This window comes from Abramis brama (assembly GCF_963993115.1).
Source record: "Abramis brama genome assembly, chromosome: 15".
NCBI lineage: Eukaryota > Metazoa > Chordata > Actinopteri > Cypriniformes > Leuciscidae > Abramis > Abramis brama.
The window spans coordinates 14,867,917-14,894,512 of record NC_139977.1 but is presented as its reverse complement, the minus strand read 5'-3'; the positions used below and the strand labels follow the sequence as shown (position 1 = coordinate 14,894,512).

Here is a 26,596-nt window from a genome sequence, read left to right as displayed (position 1 = left end):
CCTGTGGGGTTCCTCAAGGGGCCATTTTGGGGCCATAACTCTTGCTGCTCTGCAATATCATTAGGAAATATACAATTTCTTTTCATTTCTATGCCGATGAATCATAGCTGTTCCTTCCATTAAAATCTAGAGATTCCCTGCAGCCTCTCATGGACTGTCTTGAGGATATTACATGCTGGATGGCAAATCATTTTTAATAATAACAGGTAATAAGTATACAGGTCTGCCAGTAAAGCACTCTTACATGTCCCACGGTCACATCTTAAATAAAAAGGTGACAGAGCCTTTGTAGTTGCTCCTCCACGGTTATGGATTCAGTTGAGTGCTCCTTCTATTTCTGTTTTTCAATCTAGACTTAAGACACATCTTTACTCTCTAGCCTTTCCTGACTATTAACTTTTTGATTTGTTTTACTCTATTTGTTTTATATTTTTTCTTGTATTTTATAAAATAAATTGTACAGCACTTTGATCAGTGTAAGCTGAATTTAAATGCTCTATAAATAAAATGTACGTTCTTACTTCCTAAATAATAATGATAAATCACAGAAACTGTAGTTTTAAACTGTATTTAGACATGGTCACATGCATGGTTGAAAAAAATAGCCAACTTGATATAAAATTAATAGAAAATAACAGCTTATGTAATACACTCATGCTGACGATCAGCATTTTATTTGAATGTTACGAATCTCCTTTCACTGAACAAAGGGGGGAAAAAAATTGTAAGAGGCCCTAATTTGTACCCCATTGTTTGAATGAATTTCTGTGGCTGTGTCAGGTAGTTTTGCTTCAGAAAAACTCACAAAAAGTGCGGAGAGGAAACCTGTTTAATCACAATATGAAAAGAGGAACTATTTTAAGAGCCAAAAAGCATTTAATGGACCACATGTAGTCTACAGCCTGCTGCTCTTGCCATCCAATGAGTCAAAAACAGCCCCCGTCTCAGTCTCATAATCATAAATCAAAGTTGGGCAATTTTGTGCCAGAGGGGCATGATTTTTTTCATCTTCATATTCTGTCAATTGTGGCAGATCCTCGGGTGACGTGCGGCTCTGATCACTGTTCCGGGCTTTCCTGCAGCACAATGTGACTCTTGTGATGATGGTATCCAATGGTTTGAGTGAGTGCATCCAGAGAGGTAGGTGGTCCCAGGTTTGCAGCCACCCAGGCAGGAGGTGAGGCTTTTGCAATTGCAGTTTATTCACAACAACAATGCAGAGGAGGAGAGCAACACATGGCACACAGATCCCCAGCAGAACCTGCCATCCAGCCATGGAGAGGGCAAAGACAATGGATGGCAGAAGGAGGAAGCACAGAATCAGGTACAGCACAGCAAACCACCTATATTTTGCTGTCCGCTCACCCAAAAATCTTGCCATGCGAATAGGGAGACGGCTAAGAGGAACTGGGTACCAAAGCAATATTCCCAGAATGTTGAAGATGAAATGACATAGAGCAACCTGAGAGAGACAATGAGCAGAGCATCATGAGGGAGGAACATGGTTTTATTTGCTTTACAAACAGACTATCTGAATAATAGGTCTCTAGGAATGAGCAATACAACTTATTTTCAAATTCCAATATTCCAAAAGGCCAATATTGCCTACTGATACCAATATCTCTATTAAATATACAGTATATCTGTATTTTTTATGGATGAAATGAAAACAATTTTACCATTTATTAACTTAAAGAGATAATTTATGATACATTTGCAAGCCTGTTTCTCAGTTTTGTTTTGTATTTCCGAATAAATTTAGTCTATTTAATGTTTATTCCTTGAAAATAACAAAATCATGAAAATAAAATTTGTAATTTTAGACAATTATCATTAAATTGGAAAGCCATCATTCATTCATTATCAACATTAAAAGGATTAAATTGCTAACTTATCAAACTTCTGTTTTATAATTTGATAAAGGGATAGTTCACCCAAAAATGAAAATTCTTTCATCATTTACTCACCCTCAAGTTGTTCCAAACCTGTATGAATTTCTTTCTTCTGCTGAACACAAAAAACAAGATATTGTGAAGAATATGGGTAACCAAACAGTTGATGGACCCCCATTGACTTCCATAGTATGAAAAATGGAGCTCATCAACTGTCTGGTTACCGACATTCTTCAGTTCAAAGTATATTATTTTGTGTTCAGCATAAGAAAGAAATTCATACAGGTTTGGAACAACTTGAGGGTGAGTAAATGATGAAAGAATTTTCATTTTTGGGTGAACTATCCCTTTAAAGTAGACATGAAACAAAGGGGCGGATTTACTAAACAGGGAAAAGTAGCATGAGAGCACAATCCCATAAAAGCGCAGATGGGAGTGGAAAGTTCAACACGTGATCTACTGACGACTCACAAATTAAAGAAACACAGACAGCCGAATCATTTCCATAATGACAAACACAATCTACCAAGAGCAGCTCAAATTAGCATCTTATTTTTCAGTAGTAAGTAATGGCCCAAACCAGTAAATTGGCCAGTGCAAAAATGAGTAAATCACCTTGCATAATTCATTTAAATACTTCTGAAAGGGAAACTCCTGCAAAGGCAGATGCAATAAGGTCAGCCGCAAAAAATAACCGACCATGCCTTTTCAGCACAAATTTTTCACTGCATGTCTATAGTAAATCCTGACAGTAGTTTTTTTAACGCCACAAAGAGGGTTTGCGCTGGCGCAAGCTGTTAGTAAATCTGGCCCAAAGGCTTCAATCGTCTTTTCTTCCCTATTGTGACATATATCTGAGTGAACTTCTTGAACGAGGAAATAAATGTAGGGAAGGACTTGATTTTGTCCATCAGGAATTGATTGAAAAGTTAGATTGACGTTGTTTGCTAATTACTGTAATCTTATGTGAGTGACAGGATCTATACAACATTACGTATTATCAGAAGCATCAATATTCTAAGATCAATCCACCATTCCTAGAGTACTCTAACTCAGACACTGATTAATTGTGACAATTTTCAGGTCTCAAATGTCATCACCTGAAAGGCCGCAGCTAGCTTGTCTCCTGGGCTGGCTAATGCAGCTAAGATGGCTGTAGTGGTTGTTCCGATATTGGAGCCTAGGGTCAGAGGGTAGGCCCGCTCGATACTTATAACACCAATACCTGAAAGCACATTGAACGTGAGAGACACCAGAGCAGATGATTTCTGTTACTAATGAGACCTTCCAGTAAGGTGAATCTAGGCTAATTAAGAGAAAATTGGATGACCGTATGACCATGACGGAACTGACATTTACCTTATGAAAATGGCCCTGTTCTAAATAGCACACTCAGCCCTCAGAGTATTGAATGAAATTATTATATTATAATAAAGTCATATACTGTATGTATACACACTACCGTTCAAAAGTTTGGGTCAGTAAGATTTTTTTTTTTTTTTAAAGAAACTGATCATTTTATTCAGCAAGGACTCATTAAAGGTGCAGTATGTAAATTGATAGCTAGTGGTTGAAATGGGTACTGCAGTCTAAATTCTAAATATTTGAGAGGTTTACTGTACTACTGTACACTTCTTCCTCATCACGCTCACGTGGGTTTCCATACAGAGGGCACGCAACACTTTTTAGATGGATGCTGAGGCTTTTCAGGTCAGGTAGAATCTGCAATCTCTGACCTACTTTGTTTGCTGGCTTCTATGGCTAAAATAAACTGTGTTTTCCGCCAAATGGCAACCCTGGGTGTCGAAAATAATATTGGGTAAATTGTCAGCAGGTGGGATCGCACATACCTAAACAAAAACAGACATTCCGACACGGAAAGCACATTTCAAAGTAGAAAACCTGCCTGTAGCATTGTTTTTCAGAGAAACAAGTATGTGAGCATGTTATGCTATTTTTGTGCTTTAGTACAGTCAAAAAGAATTACAATACAGCACCTTTAAATTGATCAAAAGTGACAGTGAAGACCTTTGAAGATATTGCTACAAAAGATTTATATTTCAAGTAAATACTGTTTCTTTGAGGCTTCTATTCATCTAAGCATCCTAGAAAAATAATTATTAGGATTTCCGAAGAAAAAAAAAAAAATATATATATATATATATATATATATATATAGACACTGAAGACTGGAGTAATGATGCTGAAAATTCAGCTTTGCGTCACAGGAATAAATGTGTAAAATTCTACGTTTAAAATTTAACTTGAAGTTACGTTTCTTGAAAATGGTATGAACGTTTTTTTCTGTAAAAAAAATATAAAAAGTATGTTTCTAAGAAATTTGCTCATTTACAGTATTTTAAACTAAATTTGTGAAAGATTTTTCCTTTTATCAATCATGACACTCTCTTTTATCATTAACCCCTAAAAGTCTTCACATTGTGAAAAATTATATGATCAATAAGTTATGACGACACGTTTTAAATTGCTTAAACTCATCAAAATAAGTTAAGCAATTTTCAAACTTTTTATACAAAGTTATAAAAGGATTCAACTTAATTTTTTTACAGTGCACATGTTTGAAAAGACTAACTGGGTTTGCCTTTGAGAAGAAGAAATAATGTTTGAAAAATATAGTCTGCACACTTTATGGCTTGTGTGGCAGCTCTAAAGCTCTGTGGGATTAGTGGTCTCCCAGGCAGTGTAATTAGGATGCTGTGGATCCATAATATGTCATGCCTCACTAGAAAGTCTAATCACTGTGTAGCTAATTACAATAAATCCAGGAACACAGTTAGACAATCACTCGTCTTTCAATCAGAAGGCCAGGTGGATTAGAGAGGGTTGAGATCTCTCTTCACTTGGCACTGTTTCTCCCATACTCTATTTCATTTCTTTCTCCCTCGCTCTTATTTGTTGAAGCACAACAACTTATGTCTGTCATTTCTCTGGGAAATCGAGTGCATGAGCTACTGCATTGAGTAAAACCTTCACATTATTCATCGACCTGAACACACCATTTATTCCCAGAGCACAAAGCTCATAGTGAATACGAATGAGTGGAAGTCAACAGTCAACCCTGTGAGGGCTAAAGATTAACTCCTCTGAGGCTCAGTGGTGTCTAAATGCAAATACTAGTGCATTACTCAGAGGTGATCTTGGGTGAAATGAATTTCTCGTGTTATGTTGATGCACAGCTAAATTATACAGAAGAAATTCAAACTCTTTGCTGATATTCTTGGCCATAGGTTCAGCCTGGTCATCTTAGGGAGGAAGGACTCACCTATCAAAGGAGTGATGGCAGAAGTGAACACCGAACTGCTCTGAACAACAAATGTCATGCCAGCACCAACCAGAATGGCCAGGTAGCCAGTCAACCAGCCAAATGGAAAAGGAAAGTCTGCAAGAAAGTGATTTGTTTATCTCCTGAAAATGCTGGAAAAATGACAAGATAATTGAGGCTCCCTTCAGGGTTTCTCAGACTCAAACTTTTTAGCATGCTTTCGAAAAGGGAAGCAGTCTTTGAAACTGACAAAGTGCTTATTGGAGACTATAAGTTCTTTCAAAAACTCAAGTTAGACACGTTCTTGGGTCAACATATTCTGTGTAATCCTATGTAATAAAATGTGATAAAATGCAATCCTACCCATACGTTATCCCTAAAATCAGAGGGAAATGATAGGTGAATAACACTGATAAGCACCTAACCCTGGTTGTAAGCCTAAAATTGGCATAAACTTGTCTCTCAAATCTGATTGGTTGATTGGAATGTTTTTCCAGGATCAACAGAGATTTTGATGAAATCAGGTTCTGTGTCAGGGGTGGTTCTGCCATTAACCCCATCATGAGGGAAGTGTTTCAATAGGGCAGTGTGCATTTACTCCTACTGTAAATTATAACATATTTCGAGAGGAGTTAGTATGTACAGGATAATTATGCAGCATTCAATTATTAAGGGAAATAAACAGAAATATTTGCTAAAAGTTGGCAAGTTAAATTTAACCCAGGGTAAACTAATCCCAACTTTTATCTGAGTTTTGTGGGGGAAAAAAAATATTTTTTTAATAATTAAAACAAATAAATCAAGAAATAAAATATTCAATGTAAATGCATGCAATTTGAAAATTTAGTTGAATAATATATATATATATATATATTATGTATATATATATTATATATATATTATATTATATATATATATATATATATATATATATATATATATATATATATATATATATATAGCAAATAAGTGAATTACAATATTAATATGTGAGGATAATGTGTGAGCAGTATTATGAGAGTCTTAAAAATAAAAGTCACTAATGAATAAAATTATTTAAAAAAAACAGACATCTTTTAATATCCGAAAGATATATTATGACAATATAAAAAAAATCTAAATTGTTCAGAATAAATCTCATAAATGTGCTGATCGGACCATCGAGATTCATAAGACCATATCAATGTGTTGAGATGCAATACAGTGACATATGAGGTCAAATAAGAAAAATAATATCTGAGAAATATTTTAAAGCATTTCACACGGCTCCTGACAATCACATTAACTGTATAAACTGGCAGTTACCTGTGTTGATGATTTTCTGGATAGCTTTGGCCACTTGTCCCTGGAGGAGGGAGTTGAGAAGCTTAACCAGCAGCAGGAGGCAGGTGCAAAGCACCAGCAGTGAAGAAGACAGCAGAATCAAGCCCACAGCCAGATCAGACAATCCCGTCTCCACAAATAGATGAGTGCCTGCTCCAATACACACATGCATTTACATCTTCACTCTCCTGTGGAAATGTGCCCGTCAGTCACGCATTGACAGGCATGTGTTCATCTTAACAGTGATTAGCCCATCAGCTGCTGATTATGGGATGTGTTAGTAGAAAAAGGATTTCAGATTCTTACAAAAAAGTGGCTTCTAGAAATGAGGCCCACGCTTATAATTAAGGGTTTGAGTCATAGACTGTCCCCTGATAAATATTACCTATTTTTTCTCATTATGATGGCTCATGAGATTATAAAATTTGATTGTCTCAAAGTCAATATGTGAGGCAGAATGACTCAAAAGCTCACTGAAAGTTTAAAAACATCTTGCTTCCTAAAACAGCATGGACGCTGTTTGTTACTGTTGTTGATGTCGAATGTGTAATTAGTCTTTTACACAAGCATCTGACTCAGAGGCTTTCTATCGCAGGATGTGCTAATACAAAATAAATGACAGTTATTAGCCCAGACGGAGCTCTGAGTAAATGCAGAAGAGCCAAACAGTCAACAGAGGGACTCAGAAATGAGTTTTTCTTCACATAAAAAAGGGTGTGTTGTTTGAATAAGGCATTTCTCTGTATTAAAGTTTGAAGCCAGATAGAATGGATAACAATACTGTTTTATTTAAAAAAGTATGCATGAAATGACTAAAGGCCGATTGATCAAAGGAAGGCTCTTTGATGTGTTTTTGTCCATTTTGAAATTTTATAGGTTTGACTCACATTTTTCGGCATTCATGTGAAGTGATGTGGTTGGTACAGCTGAGGCTTCTGAATGCGCAAAAGAAACATTCTCTTGGATCTGTGGATAAAAAATGTTTAGATAACGTCATGTGCTGCATCAAAAATCTTCATCTGTAGGCAAACAGAAACGTTGCTCACCGTGATCCGTGTCTGACACCAAACTTTTATCAGGCTCTTATTGCGCAGCACCTCTTGCCCTGTGGCTATACCTACGATTACAGTCTTATCCAGCTGAAAGGGAAAAATAACATTTTCTTTTAACTCTAAACTCTAAGATTAATGACAGACTGAAGAGTACCAGAGTGCGAACAGTGTGATATTTAATTAGGCTACACAAGTTTTAACAAGCTCCAAAGTATTTAACAAGAAAACTAATGACCAGTTTTCTTTTTATTTATAATGACACCCAATACTTTAATAAATAAATCACCAAAAATTTAAAATCTTTCATTATTTAATTATACTCATTCCAAACTTTCTTTCTTCCATTGAAAACAAAAAGAGATGTTTTGAAGAAGGGTCACGCTGATCTTTTCCATACAATGAAAGTGGATGATTATGAAGTGCTGTCGAGCTCCGAAAAGGTCAAAAAACAAAATAAGAGCACAATAAAAGTTGCGAATAAGACTTGTGTGCCACATTCTAAAGGTGATGTCACAAAAAAGGTCCATTGTCTGTTGTCAATACTGAAGTCACTTTCAAACTGTAACAAGGTTTGTGTTAAGGGAAGGAGGAGGCGGGAACCAGCGAATGTTAAATGCAACTTTAATCACAAAATAAACAAAAAGAACAAAATGGAAGTAAAGCGTCAGCCTCTCACGGAAGACTGCAGCATAAACTAAAATAAAAACACTAAAATAAATGTCCCAGGCCTGGTCCTCTCTCATCCTTCACTGTCATCACTCCTCAGTGGGACTCGAGACCATTGTGGTCTCATTAGCATTCGCGCCACTGGCCTCGCTCAGTTCCCACTGCTCTCTGCCCTGCCCCGCTTGCCACACAAACCAAGCAGCTTTCTTTTTGTCACCACGGTAAATCCATGTGACCAGTTTGAACCTGTTGATGAATCTGTGTGCGTAAATCTTTCGCCCTCATGCAGAATTCACCATTGTGTGGACTCCTATCAAAATGACTGGATTTCACCTGCGAAATTTCACTGAACAACAGTAAATGTGACTGCACCGTAAAGTCCTGTTAAAACTAACAATGAACAAGACAGTTATAACAATAATATTTCTTTCGTGACAATTCTGTCGAGTGTTTCAATTCGAGTGTTTGTCATGGTAATGGGTATGACAATGTTGATATGTTTGGTCTTGGTGGAATAGATCTGCTATGCTGCTGCTGCTGCTGTTTATTTTTGCTGCTGCTGCAGAGCAAGTACAGGACTTGCTACTGCCAATGCATACACAGACACGCTGCTGTGAGCAAGCAAGACATGCTGCTGCTGTACAATATAGTGTACATGAATTACCCGTAGCAGATCTATACAGGTGAAGCTGGGGAAGGTGGAGGGTTTCTGAAAGCACACTGCACTACTAATGCAAATGCTAAACAAGTATTTGAGGGTTGAGCAGCGAGCTCATTGGCTACTGATACAGCAGGAACCAATCAGCTGCTCCCTGCAGATAATAGCCGCTTTCCGACCGGAGGAACCTTTTCACAGTTCCTAGAACTATTGGCTAAAGTACCCGGATGTCGGCGTGTTCGCACCGCAGGAACTAGGAACGATTTTAGTTCTAGAAACTCCATTTGGAGGAACTAATTTAGGTCCTACTTCAGAGTAGGGTCTAAACCAGCACTATAGGAACTACCCGTGACGTTAGTGTTCGCTGATTGACCGAACGCACGCGGAGCACCAGCACCCGCCATTTTTAAAACGGCTAGAATGTAAACACACAGATTATAGCCTATATATTTACTCCATAAACTAACTATAAAACATGGAAAACAGTGATAGATGGGTCTCTAAACCTTTATGCTGAAGAGAAAATCCAACGCAACTTTGAGGGGACCAAGTCAAACATGATTATGTTTATCTGCCCAGCTAGCAACACTGGACATCAACCACACGGCATAGGCTAATAACCTTTTTTTCATATACTGTCTACTTTCTATAACAGTTCTATCTAATAACATGTTAAACAGTACTGTTAGACAGATCGCTAACTAATAAACACAGAGAATGCGAGCATTATTTGCTCTGGCGTTCTCAGCGCCGCCAAAATAAAGGTCCGTCGCGCCGTCAAAATAAAAGTCACCGTGCTTGCGTCACTCCCCTACCCCTCCTACCAGTTCCTATGGCCACTTGGCCAGTGCGAACGCAAACAGCAAAACCGAGTTTGGGGGAGAGTAGTTCTTAGAACTGTTTAGAAGTGGACAGTTCCTAGAACTAAGTTCCTGTAACTACTTGGTCGGAAAGCGGCTATTGATGTGATTGCAAGCAAGTTGAGTTAAGGCCCTATTAGCCTGTACCATCTAGTTCCACGACAGAATTTTGTATTAGAGTCCACACCAACACACTATAACATTCTGTTCTGCTTTGCGGTTTGTGTTGTCTGCTGCTTTAAATGCTTAAGCTCTATATATTTGTGTGGATTCTGATTGACTGTAAATGTTTTTTATCATTCATCATCTGGAAAATATAATTCTGAAAGTGATTGCAACTATGTTGTTCCTCTGTGTCTTTATAGTTATAGTTTTAGTGTGGACTCTCGTATTGTCATAGAATTAGAATGATTATTAAACTTTATAATTATAGTCATCGTCTTTTGGTGTGAATGGCCCTTAAGTCTTCTGAAGCCAGATTTATGTGAGGAACAGACCAAAATGTAGAACAATATTCTCTGAAACATTTATTGCATAGTTTGAGAAAAATTGTATATAGAGCATGGACCTCTTTTATGATATGGTGATTTTGTCATTTTTTTTATATTGACAGCCTTTCAACTGTGTACTAAAACTTTTCTTTTGTTTTTCACTGAAGAAAGAAAGGCACCCTTGTTAGTCCTGGAACAAATATTTCTATCAACCAATCAGACTGTATTACAGAATAATGCTGCACCTGTATAATACTTTTGGTGAGGGGTTCTGTGATGACTTTCAGGAGCTCTGGACCATCCTCTCCGGTCACGATGTTGAAACTTTCAACCACCGCCTCCGACGCGAGCCTCATCACGCCTGTGACGGCTTCCAGCGGCAACAACACCAACACTGACAGCCAGTTAAAGCAATCGTGCACTGTGGCACCTGCAAAGGCTCTGAAACAGTCCCACGCAGAAAGTGTCATTAAAGAGTTCCAAACTTTTTACTGATGGTTGAATGCTGACAGTGTGAGGTAATGTATGCTCTCTCTACCGTTTGAACTCCTCTCTCTCCCCTGCCTGCATCAGAGCCACAATGGTATTGGTGACAGATGTGCCAATGTTTGAACCCATGATGATGGGAATGGCAGATCCAACATCCAACACTGCATGAAACACAGAATGTAGAAACCCGGTCGATAGATGTGAGTCACGTTTCAATAACAATCATCCTTAGGCAGTTGAGAGAAAGAAAAAAAACAAAAAAAAACAGGAGGCTATTATTGTGCACAAAATGTTAATTCTCAGAAAGTAAGTAGGCCTATTAGACTGCTTCTCTCCAAATAAATAAAAATCGTAATTTTAGTTAAAATTATTTTATAATTTTACCTCTATACATAATCCTAAAGCTTCCACTAAAGAGAAAAATATGCTGCGTTCACGCCATGTCGTAATTGCTGTAATTATGAGATGACAACATGTGACATTGTACTCGGAGTTGTTCGGAATTATGCACTGTGGCAACAATATCAATGTCAAAATTAATCTGCGGTGCACAGGTGGTACAATGTTCTCACATGGTACAAGTTGGAGCAGTTTACAAGTTGTAATTAAAAGTTCTACGAGAATGTGAACGCTTTTTTCAAGTTGTAATCTCGTAATTATGATAATTATGACATGGCATGAACGCAACAACAAGAAGAACATTAGGTTATAATAATACAATGCCTATTAATCATTGTCAGTGCAATCGATAACTGGGAAACAAGAATAAGATGCCGCCATTTGCATTTGTATGAAATAAGAGAGAACAATTTCACAGTGTGATATGAGAGACACGAAAGTAGTCTGAGATGAGTGAGGCAGGATGCGATGCCATAAACGACACTGTTTTGACACTTCCCGACCAATTGAAAAGTACATTCTATATAGTATGCATGTGTGTAGTATGAATGAAATTCAGACATACATTTAGAAGGGTCTATCTGCGTTCCTCAGTATTGCAAAACACAACCTTCAAGTTACGCCTATTGATGAAATATAGGATGCCCCCCTTAAGAAAACTGTGGATTTACTTTTAAACGGTAACATATTTAGATATAAGTTTAGCATGTGCTGGATGATTATGCATCAGCCAATGTGTTATTATAGGAAATAAATAGTAGCATTTGCTAAATTAGTTGTTATAGCACAAAATGTCAAATATTAAAAGAGGGGAAAGATTGCCCCTACTGAGGTAAGAAGCCTTGGATAAACTTTTACAGAATGTATAAATTCAATTTGATATAATTCTTATTAATATAAGTTAGCATATTCAATGCACAAACTAAATATTAAGAAATATCAGCCCTCTAGCAATTAACCAATGAGAATGGAGTATTCCAGAGCGCTGTGCTGTGCTTTAGGAATGGGTTTTTGGATCATGCAGAGTGATACTGGGTTTGTAACGACTGCATCTGACTTACATCCAGAGGAGACCAAACTGACAACAATGGAGGTGGAAGTGCTGGAACTTTGGACCAGGACAGTAACCAGTATTCCGACCACCAGTCCCGCCACAGGGTTAGAAAACACTTTGTTGTTTTTGAATATGTCCCCTGCAACCTTACCTATCCAAAAATACAACACATCCCAATCAAAGCTTTTTTTCTCTCTCTCTCTCTCTGAGGATGTGATTTTGAGATTAGTAGTTAGTGGTCACAAAGTAACCAGCTTTTCACATTTCATTTGGAAGTATGGAGTTTACAATATAGTTACTATATCAGTGAACAGTGGAAAATGTAAAACAAAAAGATGTTAAAGTTTACCTCCAGCTAACTGAAAGGCTGAGCTCAGGATGTCCAGAGAACAGATGAACATGTACAACAAGAAGAGAAGAAGAGGTATCTTGCAAATATTGATGAAGATGTGTTTTCCCATCATCCCCATCATATATGGTTCTGGATAAAAAGTCTGTTTTAAAGAATTTTTTAGGGATTACAGTCTAATCAAGAATGTTTTATTTGTTTTATCATACTCACCTACTATTTAATGGACCGATCTGAGATCTTTGTTGTAAGACAGGTAAAATAGTCCTACTTTTATTCTTCTATGGCTCAGATGACGTTATGGGGCCCAGATCACCGCTGGGAAAAAAATATTTTATTGATTTATATTTATCTTAATAAAACATTTTTAATCTTATAATGAAGCAAGAGAGTCAGTACAATGTGCACAATGTGACTTGTGAATTCAATGAAAATATAAATCAGCTTTAATTTCATCCCTCCTCAGCGAGATCCATTTTCACTTATCCAGGATTCAGAAAGCAGAAACACATTTGATTTAATTCTCCTAATACCGTCATTCAACAAAAACATCATTGTAAGAAAATGTCTCGTTTTTGCTTTATTACCATTCTGATGCATTTTACCACCATTTCATGTAGTGTCTGTTTATGTGTTACCAATTAGCAAGTTAGCATTTGTATGTATCTCACTCAGATCGTCATGACCGTTTGAAAACTGAACATTAATAACTATAAAGTTCATTCTGTTCCTGAACATTAAAAGCTCTGAAACGGTCAGTTGCTTAATTCTTCTTTCTGATTTAAGTATAATTCTGTTGATAACTTGATTGTGAAGCAATTACGCACAACATATATAAGATAAAAAGAAAACGGCATGCTCAATACATACCTCATCATATAATGATGCTCTGCGCACCTGGCTGCATGTGTATTCATTTATCAGCCAGCATTTATACATGCTATCACAGTTTGGGGGACAAAGTCACTCATTATGCAGTGCATAGTTAAAAAGTAAATAGAAAAACATGGGGAAATAAAAGTTGTACATTTACTAAAACCTCAAATGAGTTTATTCAGAATGCTTTAGCTGTGACAGAGCACTTTGATAAGCAGAGCAATAACCGTGTTTCTCTGAGGGGACAAATAATGGACAGTGGGACACCAAGTGGTGAGACACTGATGAATGGTTTGTATATTTCCAGACCCGCTATACTTTCCAATTATATCGTCTGATGCATGAATGAATAACATGCCTTCAAACTCTCATGAACTATAAAATCCCTGATGTATTCAATCCGGCCACTCACTGTTCTGGAATGAGCGACCCCGCAAATAAAATGATCTCGCAGGTCATATTTAAACAGTCCCAACATTAGTTAATGCATTACCTGACACTAACCCTTAAATGCATGAATGTTTCGCCAATCGTTATTACATATTTCACATTGTCTTTAGTGACCCGGAAATATCTTACACGAATGGACTTCTACCTGTCGCAATAATCTTGTGGCACTGACACTGTTTATTCTCCATTATAAATATGCTTACTTGATTCACCTGCTAATGGTTATTTTTGTGAGCTCTGACATCCGGTTGTGTCACATGCCATTCCAGCACACAGGGGGTTCGTTTTCTCGCAGTTTATTATATTTTCATATTATTTTCCCGTGACGGTCAGAATGTCTGTTTTGGCCAGTTTTGGGCATATGCGTTTCATATGTGCCCATAAAGGTTTTATCTATGCATTGAAATGCATATTGGCGATGTTTTTGTAAGTTATTGTATTCTAATATCCAAGGATGAATACATTTGTTTTCATTTTACAAAGAAAATAATAGAAAATTGATCACTTTCGACTTTGTATCTGTAATTACAATAGCTGTTCTTTGGTTGTCGATTAACTTGGCCTACATTAGAATTATAAATGTAGTGTTCTGTTGTTTATTATTACCTATCCTAACATTACAGATCCATTTATTCTTAGATTTGATATAGCTTATTGAAATTATATGCAAATAACGTATGAGCGGTCAGAATGACTGCTATTGCCATTATAGTAGGCTAATTATAGAATTTCGGTAGTTCTAGTGTTAAAGGGATAGTTCACCCAAAAATGAAAATGTAGTCATCATTTACGCTCTCTCATGTTGTTCCAAACCAAGTTTTTTTCTTCTATTGAACACAAAAGAAGATATTTTAAAGACAGTTGACAACAACTGGTTACCGACATTCTTTAAAACATCAGGTTTGGAACAACTTGAGGATGAATAAGTAATAATAATGAACTATCCCTTTAATATCTGCTAATACTTTATTTTGATGAGATAGTTAGATGAGTAAATACATGCTCACATTTAGTCTAGAACTACAATAACCATCATGGTCACACACAACGCCTCTGCACTTACTCCCAATTTTTCTCAACATGAGGACTAAAGAGCTGTCAGTCAATGAATGGGAAAACAAAGTAACTTGCGTTACTTATTTGAAAAAGTAACTCAGATATTTTGCTGTAAATTTAAAAATAATGTGTTAGTTATTTTAAAAAAGTAATCTGATTACATAACTCGAATTACTTGTAATGAGTTACCCCCTACACTGCTATCTACAGTCAACTTTTTTCTACTAACCTGAACCCTAACCAAAACACTACTACAGTCTACTAATACTCTAATGAGAGTTAGTTGACATGTAGTTGCAAAGTTACTTATACTTAGTGGAATGTCTAAAGTGGACCATCCAAATAAAGTGTAACCATATTGACTAAATAATATTAACAGATACATATTTTGTTTTTTAATAATGTATTAGTAAATGTTAAAATTAATATTAACTACGATTAATAAATGCTTTATCTGTATTTTTCATTGTTAGTTCATGTTAACTAATGTAGTTAACTAATGTTAACAAATGGAACCTTATTGAAACTGTTACCTCACCAGACATTTAATCTTACAATTAACTGTACAATTCTCATTTAATCTCTCAAGATGTTGCTCATTAGTTTTGTTTTATTTCTTTACAATGTTTGTTTTCCCAGAAACTAGTCAGACATTCATAACAACAGAGGTGAGTTTGATAAAAATAACTTTCCCCCCAAACATTCCTATAATTTACGTCTTAGCCAGCTGGCAAACATGAACACTCACGAACAATGAAATGAAAGCTTGACAGTATTGATTTGTTTCCTCATAAAGTGTCACTCTGAGCACATTATTTCCTGAAACTCGAATTTTCTAACCTTGGTAATCTGCTTTGGGTAACCTGCCCTTCAGGATCATTCCGTACTCATGCCATGAGCTCACTGTGGTGATGTGACAATGGAGCAACAGCACTAATGATCCGGCGCACAGTAATTTTCAGTGCCAAATAAGCAGAAATAATTTCGAGTGGGTGAAAGCTCATGATGTGAACTCTCGGCATCTGTCTGTCTGTTATCAGTCAGAGGACACTGGCATGGTTGTTAGCAATATAGGAGGTGGTAGCCTTTGACTGCAATGGAAAAATTTGGAAACACAAAGCTGAAAATTTTATGCTGCTGTAAATAATTTCATAATGCTTTGTGTCTGCTTTTTGTTAGCCAGTCATAACAGTGGCCGTTAGGATATTTAAAGGATATTTTGCCGAATTAGATAGTTAGTTATTTAAATATTTTAGATGTTTTTATTGGAACACAAGAAAAAAAATCAGATTAAGGAAATTTCCATATACTTTTTTGAATATTATGATAGTGTTTGTGAAAAGTTGCTTTTAAATGATTGTATTCATATTTTAAAAGCCATTACATGCATGTATTAACCTACTAATATGAATTGCACACACAAATCACTGTCATATCCATTTCTGCATTTATTTCACAAACAACATCAGGCTCATACAAATTCAAGAAGCTACACATGATTATTGTTGGTTTTCTTCTATGCTGACTAAACTAAAATCACAATTCCATAAACAGAGACATTGAATCATCCTCTTGTTATTACCCATAATTCCAGTTGATCTCTCTAAACCTCAAAGCCCTGAAGTTTGAATCCGGCAATCATTTGAACTCCTCCGATGAGGCACTCAGTTCTGAGGTCTCCTATAAAATATACAAACATTAGACACAATATAATCGAGGACATCAAACAACACAAAAATGAGACACATAATAAAGCAGCTCTGACAGAACAAGCAGTACTGACTGGTCTTGGGACTAATCTTTGATCTAATTTTTTTCAAAGTCAAGCTCTAAAGCGGCCCATAATCCATAATTTCATGTTTACCTCTAGTTGTTCGGTTTCTGGTTTAGCCGGAAGAGATTTTTGTGGTGTATGAAAGGCCTGTGGCAGGAAGGCAAAAACCAAAGACTTTAGAATGCAGTAAGAGGATTTCTGAACACATTTACTCCGCTATTTAAATGACGACATACACTGTCCAAAAATGACTTTTTGCTTGTGACTGGGGTAACATTTTAATACACATTTTAATAACCTACCTTCCCTTAGAGAGTGCATTACCTTGAGAAATGAATTGCATTTATAAAGATTTTGATTTTGATTTTTTTTTACACTCCTGTTAAAAAAATAAAAGGGGGATTTGTTGTCAATTGACCCAGTGACAAGCTAAAGGTACAATTTTGCACATATTTACAGAGTTTAGCCCATAGAAATCACTTTACAAATTAATTATTATTAGTATTAATTATTATTTTCTTTTTTTGAAATATTAAAAAAATGTCTATGTGCTCAAAGAAAGCTAGATATACTTTGTAAAAAAAAAAATATATATTAAATTAAGTATTATTATTATTATTATTAGGAAAATGTTCCAAATGAGGACGCCACTATGGATCCAAAAAAGGTAGAGATACTTTGTCCCCAAGAAAATCCACACACACACATTTAAAGATTATTCGACCATATCACTAGATGGTGCTGGACAGCTGCTGAAATCTTTAGTAGAGTGACACACTGCTTGTAAAAACTGAAAACTGACAATTGACAATAGTTCCCTGCCCATTTAATCATCTTATTTGTACAAATGCCACATTGTCATATACATATGTATCAGAGGTGATCTTCAAATTAAATTGAAATGTGTTGGATATTAGCATTCTGTGGAGCCATTACCTTTTTGGCTTGCTGTACCTCTTCTGTGGACTTGGATCTATTTTTCACTGTCTGTTTTTGTGGGGAGATGGTGGACACCTTGGGAGAATGAAAATAAGATGGGCTCAGACCAGAAAATCATCAACTTTCACTTATGAAAAATCTGTTTTCTATTAGGACCATTTCCGCTCTCTTCAGTTATGCTCTCAGCATTTGGTTCAGTCTCCACTCACTTTATTCTCTGTCCTTTCCATGTCTTGGCTTGAGGAAATCAGCTGTCTCTAGGTAATGTAGTCAATGCTTTTGGTTATCTGAAAATATGAAAGAGATGAAGAACAACAACATTAGCCGTGACCATACTTCACAAAGAGGAAATTTCATCTCTGAATGTCACTCATTAGTTTAATAGGATGATAACCGTAATTGGTCTAGAGAGATTATGGGTCTTCTTCTTTAGAAGCTTGCTTCACTTTCACACCTTTTTGTACCATGTCTCTGTGGAATATTTGTCACTGAACAAACTGATTCCAAATTGCTCCTGGCGGGAATCCCATGACAAGGTACTGTAGGCGTAGCTGAGAATGAGACATGGCTTTTGAGGTAAAGTGAAGCAAGAAAGGTACCATTGAAAGCGCATGTCAACAAAAGCCTGAATTTGAATATCCCAAAACATCAAAAATTTTACGTGAGAGAACGTGAACGTGAGTGCAATGGAAAAGTCACTACCAATCTGTTCATTATGTAAAGAGATCCTGTCTCTTCATAAAATTTGGATTAAACTGCTCGATTCATATGGATTAGTTTTATGATCTATTTCTGAACTTTTTGAAGCGCCAAAGTGGTAGTTGAGTGGACTGTCAATGGAAGGACAGAAATCTCTCAGATTACATTAAAAATAAATTTCTGTTCCGAAGATGAATGAAAGTCTTACGGGTTTGGAACGACATGAGGGTGAGTAAATGATGACAGAATTTAAATTTTTGGGTAAACTATCCCTTTAACTTTCCTTACTGCGTAATGTTGCTGTTTGAGCATGAAAAAAGGGTCTACAACGCACAAAGTCACTCCAAAGGCAGTAATTCTCTCTATCATTAAGCATTGTAAACTCCCTGAAACACCTTGATTATTGTCTTTCAGGGTGTTCTTCAGGTAACGTACATGTCACAATATCCCTCATTTAAATAATCACCACTCAAAGCATACACAAAAAAAGGGTACGAGGCATGGTTAAATTGCATTCACGTTATGTGCATTCACTTTGCGTGACAGAAGATCGGACCTAAACCAGTGATTTCAAATAATTATCAATTTCTCCTTAACCCGCTGGTTCTGCCCAGCCCTGACTCTCTTGTTTCCCTGCTGGTTCCAGCCAGCCCTGAATCTCCTGTTCCCCCGCTGGTTCCACCTAGCCCTTAATCTCCTGTTTCCCTGCTGGTTCCACCTAGCCCTGAATCTCCTGTTTCCCTGCTGGTTCCACCCAGCATCATGTCGCTTGTGATCCCTGCCAGCCTCTCTCTCCGACCTCCTCTGATAGCCAGATCCACAGCCCCACCTCCACTGGTTACCTTCACCACACTTCACCTCCTACACTATATTGTGAGGATCTGCCTCGGAGCTTGTCACTAGCTCCGCCCAGTAAGAAGGATCCCCTGACTCCTCCTCCAGCTTTGGAACCCAACGAAAGATGAGCTCCGCCTTGGCTCTTCCCTCCCTAGGCTCCACCAGAAACCATCATCCTTACGGCACCACAGGGCTTCCTCGATCCCATCGGCTCCGCCACGGTCAGACGTCGTCCTACCTGCACCTTTGGCTCCGTCTGGCTCTGTCTTCCCCTGGCTCCGCCTTCATCCTCAGTGCCACCGGCTCCGCCTCAGGCTTTAGGCTTCTTGGTTCCACCTCGGACACTCGTCGCTGCAGCTCCACCTTGGTCTCTAGTGCCAGCAATGTCGCGTGGGCTCTTCTGGTCATCAGCTCCACCTGGGTCTCCATCTCCAGCTTGTCCTTCTCCATCGCTCGTCCCTAGGGTGCCGTCTGCACAGTTTCTCCCTTTGGCTCCTCCCACCCTCCACTCCCCCATCGACTTATGTGTTGGACTTAGTTTTGTTTCGCCCCTCTCCAGTTCCACGTCCTCCTCCAGAGCCCCCTGCCCTTCCTCCTCAGTTGGACTATTTATGGCGCGAGGACGCGCCTTTTCGGGATGGGCGTAATGTCCGAGTTATGTTCTGTTTTGGCCATGTTTCTTTGTGTTTTGTTTCTGTCTTCCTTATATGCCTGTTTAACCCAGTTTCCCAATGTGTTTGATTAGTTATCCCATTCACTTGTTCTGTTAATTAACTCATTAGTTCCCTCATTTGTTCTAGTATTTATACTCACTGTTTCTTTCAGTTAAGTTGTCCGATCTCGTCTATGGTTTACGTCTGTGTAAGCTGTTGAGTATTCTCTGTTTATCTCCTACGTTTCCCTGTGGATTTCTAAATAAAGACTTTTTCGTTTGACTCTCATTCATCATGCTCTCCTTGCACTCATGTGACAGACCAAGAGGTCCTGTTTTTTCCAGCCTGGATCTAAGGCGGCTATGGTAAGGGATGTAACATTTTCAAAACATGCTCAAAGCAGTTGACCAATCACAACACACTGGTCCAACCGACCAACTTGTTTGAAGGAGGGGCTTCATAGAGGCATAAACTAAATGGAGAGTAACTGACAGACTGGGAAGAGAGGTGCTGCAACAAAATATGTAGAAAGATAATGTGTTTTTTTAACTTTCAAGTATTAAACCCCAAAATCAACACTTTGAAAACAGGTATAATATGGACTCTTTAAGAAACCATTTGCTCAATTAAAGTTCTCAGAATCTGGAGCAGAACAGTGAAGTCAATGTCTTCATACTGTGTCACTGAATCATCACAGCACAAAGGACCCACTTTACCAAAGCACCAAGCTTTTGAAGCAGAAATAAGCCTGGGACTGGCTTAGGTATTTCTCTTTCTGCACTCATCATATCTGAAACTGCTTGTGTAGAAATATTGATGTTTTCTAAATGCATTCATGAATGCCATCTCTGCTTCAAATAAATAATCTCTGTCCTTGTTCTGTTTATATGAAATTATTAAACCTCTATTGTTATTGGCTGCTCAGAACCTTGACTGCATAAATGCTTTTAATAATTCTCAGGATTTGGCAGACTAAGCCTAGACTGCATCTATTTGCTGTGTGATTAGTTTTCCTTTCACTGATATGACTCATCAACACCTTTCAAAGCTCTTAAATTACAAACACATCGTAGCTCAAATACTGACCAATGCATAGACAGAGATTGAACATGGAGGTACAATACAATACGACTTATAAACAAAGCAGTTTATAAAACAGCACAACATTAGTCTGCATCAGGTCAGTAAAGTTGGTCTGTTCTTTGTATCAAATTAACGAAAGTTTAAACGTGCTAATGGGAATAGCCTTTATTTAGTTCTGTTGTGTTTGTTTTATGTTTGTTCTGAGAATAGAAATTATTTTCCCAACCAGAATTCTCACAACTTGTAGCTAACATTCTAAAACAACATTCTGAGGCAATAAATACTACATTAAGGCATTCATGCATGCATGTCAATCATCATTAGAGCGCCACTCTCAGGCTGAATAATGCAAGGGCGTTAGACCTCTGCTCTGCCAAAAGTTTTCTGCATGTGTTCAGTGATTAGAATATAAAGCTCACAAAATGTTTATTATAAACTAGGGCTAAGACTCAGAATCTGAATGTACGGTCAGGAGCCGCTACTGGTAGCCTACAATTTAGTATTGGTGTTATTGGATACACATAATTTTAGAGGAACTAGTATGTCACCCAGCAGGACCCTTGAAAAGTCATGTCAGCTGGAAGAAGGCCACCAGCTGAGGCGAGTCTGAGCTCAAACATGAGATTGGTGCAAATGTCAGCATCTAGAAGACAGCAGACTGTGACTCATTAAACCCTCAACTCTGCATGCATGTGTATTAGCTGGCAGGAGAGAGACTATGAGGGCGAGATAGAGCTATAGAGATGGATAGATAATAGATAGACAGGGCGAGAGGGAAAGACGGTTTTAAAATGAGATGCAAATACTGAGCAAGAAGAAAGATATATAATTATAAAACAGGGCCTCCGTTTTCAGCCCTGCATCTTAGTTCGGTATTTTGTGAATGTCCGTAAAACAGTATACTTAATCAGTATTCAATACTTCTAAATAAGAGCGAAGCATGGAAGCAGCCATTCAAAATCTCACCCAGGACTGAGTCCAATTAGAACTCTACAGATCCAGACACATTACCATGGCAACAAGCTAGTACCAGGAGCCTGACAGATGAACGAAAGAATGTGACGGGCGGTGTCCCTCCAGGGTGGGTTTAGATTACAGGGACCCTTGACTCAAAATGTGATTTTTCATCTTTCAAAACAGAGAAGGGTAAATTTTTATGCCCGTGCACAGTGTTCTGGAGAACATTAAGAACGGTTACAACAACGCTGTTGAGTTTGCTGTTGAGTGATGGAAAATGATTAGCTTGACCTCACCTTTTGATGACACTGAATCATTCGCACTGTTTAAAATTGTCTTTGTTGTGTATTTTACATCTTTGTGTTATGAACAATATACTGGATCAAGATGAGTCAAAATAATTATGTTCCATAAACCAAGCCAACTAAATCTACAGATTCATCTCAGTTCATGTTGTGCATGATCTCTGAACTCTGAAAGCATTTAAAATGTTGTAAACAGATAATTGATATCTATTAAAATATGAAGATCAGAAAGTATCATCATCGCAATCTAATACATCACAGGAAATCAGTTTGATGGGAGTCATTCCTTGAAATTGATCTCAATTCATGCAAAGCACTTTGGGCAGTGTCTTTAGTGTCAGTGTTTTTAGTCTCAGTATTCATTCATGATTCATATTTTCCTTCTTTCTTGTGACTGGTCATGCAGGACTGTCAGATATTCTGTAACAGTATCGTTTGACCACTTAACTACATATCAGCCAAGCCTTTTGTTGTTTAAGAGATTCATATTTAAGAAAGAATTAAAACTAAGATCATTTTAACAAGCAAAATTATATAAATTCTGTAGTAATATATACACATCATATGATTAATTTGGCTAATGGCTAATTTGAATGAACACTGTGGGAAGTAGAGTGCAGCTGTGGTGTTTTATTGTAGGGCCAATTGTTGCCAAAGGGATAGTAAATCTAGCCTGGTAATACCAAACTCTGCTACTTCGCTTTGCTTCGTAGACAGAGTCTGGCATGGCATAATTGAAAAGCGTTTTCTTTCTCGCGGGGGGGGCGCTTGTCTGAAGTTTAAAATCATTGGTTACCCGTAAGCCAATCACATAACGTTTGGTTATGGCGTGTGTTATGCGCATGCTCAGCCGCATCTAACTTCCACTGTAAACACATGTATGATGTGAAAACAAAACCATCGAGCGAAATACCGGAGTGAACATGGCTGTGAACGACTTTTGCAGATTTTGTGAAGTAAATCTACGCATCCACGGTACAATCAGCGTCTACGTCACGGCTCTCAGCCCGCCCTCTGTTCGTTGATTGGCCGGCTGTTTTCAGGCCGGAGGAAAACGGAAAGCTCTGACGCTGTCTCAGACTGAGTACAGAAGCGAAATGAAATTGAGCGGAAGTACGAAGTCTGACGTAGTCAGGCTATAGTAAATCCTAAAATAAACTAAATTGTGATGACTGACTAATGGTCCCCAAGACCCTGTTTACACCTGGTATTAAGCTACGTTTTGGTTGATCGGATGACAATTGGAAGACGCTAAATACAGACGTTAACAGTGTCTAATGGTACACTGACACGACAGCGATAAACTAAACACTGAAGCTTTTAGCGTAAGTTCTACCACGAAGACTCTAATGCCACGTAATTCATTCATACTAATCGGCTTGGCCAATCACTGCTTGACACCTGGAGTATAAGCACTGAACTCTGTTTCATGTTCACAGTCGATGATGTTCATCCATCCATCAGGGGTAGGGGTAGGCAGGATTAGCCGAATCTGCATCCCCAGGATTCAGACTAAGGATGGGGTCTACGCCAAATAACTTTTTTATACTACTAAACATGAATTATTGTAGCTCACTACCATCTGTTAATACTTTTTATGGAATAAATATCATGCAAACGTTCACCTGCACTCTAAGTATTTCTGGTAAAAAAGTATTTCCTTTGCTTTTTTCGCGTAGAGGCGACAATGTTGTCAAAATGATCACCGTTAAAGGCACACTATGCAGTTTCTGTTTTTCTCAAACAGCGACCCCTAGAGTCGCTGTAGAGTACTTGTATTTAACGTTACTGTCGTAAATACCACTCACGCAGAGCCGTCTCTGCACTCTTCTGACCGTGCTTTCTTCGTTTTCTTCGTCGACTCTGCCATGATTCACGTCTGAAATGCGTGCTAGTGTCTTCCATAGAGGCTGCTTCATATGTTGTTGATGTATGTGACGTCGTGGCGTAAAGCAAGTCGTGATTCTCGCGAGATTTGTCGGGGCACCACCTCTCAAACCTGCATTGTTTTGCACATGACGCCACAGTTTTCACAAATTCACGTTTTTGTAGTTTACATGGAGACGATTACAGTATTGTCAAACACTTGCACTTTGAAATCCGTTTTCAGAAGTTTGCATTTTCAGGCCTCCAAAACACCGTTGTCATGTAAATGGTCTGTCAAAACGCATAAAAAGTTTTCCGTTTTTAGTTGAAAACGGTGTTGTGTAAACGGCATCCAGATTACGTGTTCAGTCTATAGGTACATAGTGTTTCTTTACAAAGTGGCAGCAGAATACAGCGTTTGTAATCGTTTCGCATCATTTCGTCTCATTTTGAAAACATTGTCATCTGTATGCGAAAAACGCAAAGGAAAAACATTTCCATTTTTAGTAGGCCTACATTGTTGTCATGTAAATGTACCAGTATTGTAGAAGTTCACGTGGTTGAATGCCACAAAAGACCGCCTACTCTCCACCTACTGACCAAATGTGTAAACATTATGGGAAGAGCGCTATCCAGACGGGATTTAAACATTGTCAGCTGAAGACCTAAGTTTGGTTTGAAGAAGAAAAATGTACCAAGCACAATGTTCTCTCACCATTCCTGTTTTCTAACACACACTCACAGCATTCGTCGTGTCTTGCAGCTGTTAGAGCAGAAATGAAAGCTGCTGCTCTCTGTCTGTTTTTCCATCGTCTAAGGTCGCATTCATATGTAAATTGTGTGAGCTTATTTTGTTTATTAGATCGAAAGATCTGAAAAAAACCATACATTTACTCGCCCATAAACCCTTCCCTCTAAGAAATCAGGACATCAAGTGGTTGAAAGTGGACAAAAGAGATGGATTAAAACACCAGGTGTAAACGGGAATGTGTCTCCCTTGTCAACTTGTGATCCGATCAACCAAAACGCATTTTAATTCTAGGTGTAAACAGGGCCCCAGATGGAAAAAAACAAAAAAACAAAAAAAACATGCAAAATAATGTCTTAATGAAACTGAAAAGGGTTACGTGTTGGGTTGAGGGATAGAAAATATCATTAGCTCAATATTAAAAACAATAGAAGTTGATGGAAAGTTACAAACATGAAAAAAACAAGTCTGTGTAGCGTGTCTGTGTAGACTCTGTTCTTCTTCTGACACACACACAGGGTTAAGATGACATCAACATCCCAGATTAAAATAATAATTACAATTCTTTAATGCATAAATTAATCTAAAAAGAAAAATACGGTATGTATCCTGTAATTAGCATAACAAAAGATAATATAAAAGACACATTACGTATTGGAGTTGGTTAAAGTGGTCTTACCTGTTGATATTTCAGTGTTTACTCATTGAGGACAGACACAGTCTTGCAGCAGTTCTGTTTGAAACAACACAAAATGGACCTTTGCATACGAGTTAGAACAGTAACAATTGTATCCTCAGTAAGACACGCTCAGTGATGTAAGGCAGAATCCTCACCTCTCAGATTCTCCTCCCTCCCTTCACTCTTCTTTCACTCTCCCTGCCCTCCCATCCCTCCTCTCATTCTCTCTCTTTTTCTCTTTCTTTCTGTGCCTCAGCTTGGGGGCTGGTCATCTGATTGAGTCTGATTACCTCGCTACATGTTGTCCATTCAGAGAAGATAAATATAACGTCCCTAATGAAGACTTTCCCGAGGACAAGGTGCACTAGGGGGAAATGTGTGTGTGTTTGGCTCTGTGTGTTATTAAATTCTAGGGAACCATCAGCATCAAGGTTACGAGCAGAATACACTCCATGCATTAGCGCCATCTCTCTCCCTGCCTCTATTTAACCTCCTTCCATTTCTGTCATTGTCTCTTTATTCACCCCCGGGGCAGTTGCATGTCTTCGGAAGACACACCAGGAGTGAACGAAACTCAAATCTTGAATCTCCACACAGAACCCCAGTCATTATCAATCTTTTAGGCCATTGAAATCATCACGAAAATTAAAACTGATGGTATATCATGGTCTTATTGTGGAAACTCATCGGTAGATGTTATTGTAAACAAAATAATATCTTCCGAATATTTCAACAAAATCACTTGAAACAACCTCTGAAATGTTTCCCTATTCACAGTTGACGTCACTTAAAGGGGCTATGTGTAGGTTTTTACTTAAAAAAATCTTTAAGATAGAGTTTTCATTTGTACATGTACTGTATGAGCCAACCATGATGTAATAAAAAGAATGACACCTTGACGGTCCACCACGGTTGCCTCTATCAGCCTGTAGGCTCAATTGTGTGTGGAGGAGTCGGGCCCGAATCGGCGTGAAAATTCTCGTCTACTTGGGCTTACATCCGTACGGCACGGCAGCCATTATTAGTAAGCGGCGGCAATCGGTAATGTTTTCAAATGGTGTTTTCTTACCTCAAACATTATGCTGGTGAATCTCGATGAGCCGTCAGTGGTTGCTGCAGCAACCCTGGTTGATGTGGTCGTGCTCGTACGAGCGTGTG

The 26,596-nt window shown here is 38.0% G+C and overlaps 1 protein-coding gene and 1 long non-coding RNA gene across 3 annotated transcripts; both read right to left on the bottom strand.

Annotated features, from left to right (window-relative positions):
- Window positions 1-895: 895 nt before the first annotated feature.
- Window positions 896-12,637, bottom strand: slc34a1b (solute carrier family 34 member 1b; the record flags this gene model as incomplete). The annotated part of the gene is made up of 10 exons (XM_084136814.1): window positions 896-1,462; window positions 2,993-3,117; window positions 5,176-5,292; window positions 6,481-6,648; window positions 7,386-7,464; window positions 7,545-7,637; window positions 10,471-10,666; window positions 10,764-10,875; window positions 12,175-12,318; window positions 12,517-12,637. 10 exons carry the CDS (start codon window positions 12,635-12,637, stop codon window positions 896-898), a joined length of 1,722 nt encoding a protein of 573 aa, XP_083992940.1.
- Window positions 12,638-16,322: 3,685 nt separating this feature from the next.
- Window positions 16,323-25,671, bottom strand: LOC311098113. Of its 2 annotated transcripts, XR_014609368.1 has the most exons (6): window positions 25,594-25,671; window positions 25,439-25,492; window positions 17,821-17,898; window positions 17,609-17,686; window positions 16,763-16,819; window positions 16,440-16,578 (listed from the first exon to the last, which is right to left on the bottom strand). It is a non-coding gene; the product is annotated as an uncharacterized lncRNA (long non-coding RNA). The 2 variants fall into 2 exon arrangements; XR_014609369.1 differs by lacking the exon at window positions 25,594-25,671 and having other exon boundaries at window positions 16,323-16,578; window positions 25,439-25,591.
- Between the last annotated feature and the right edge of the window lie 925 nt (window positions 25,672-26,596).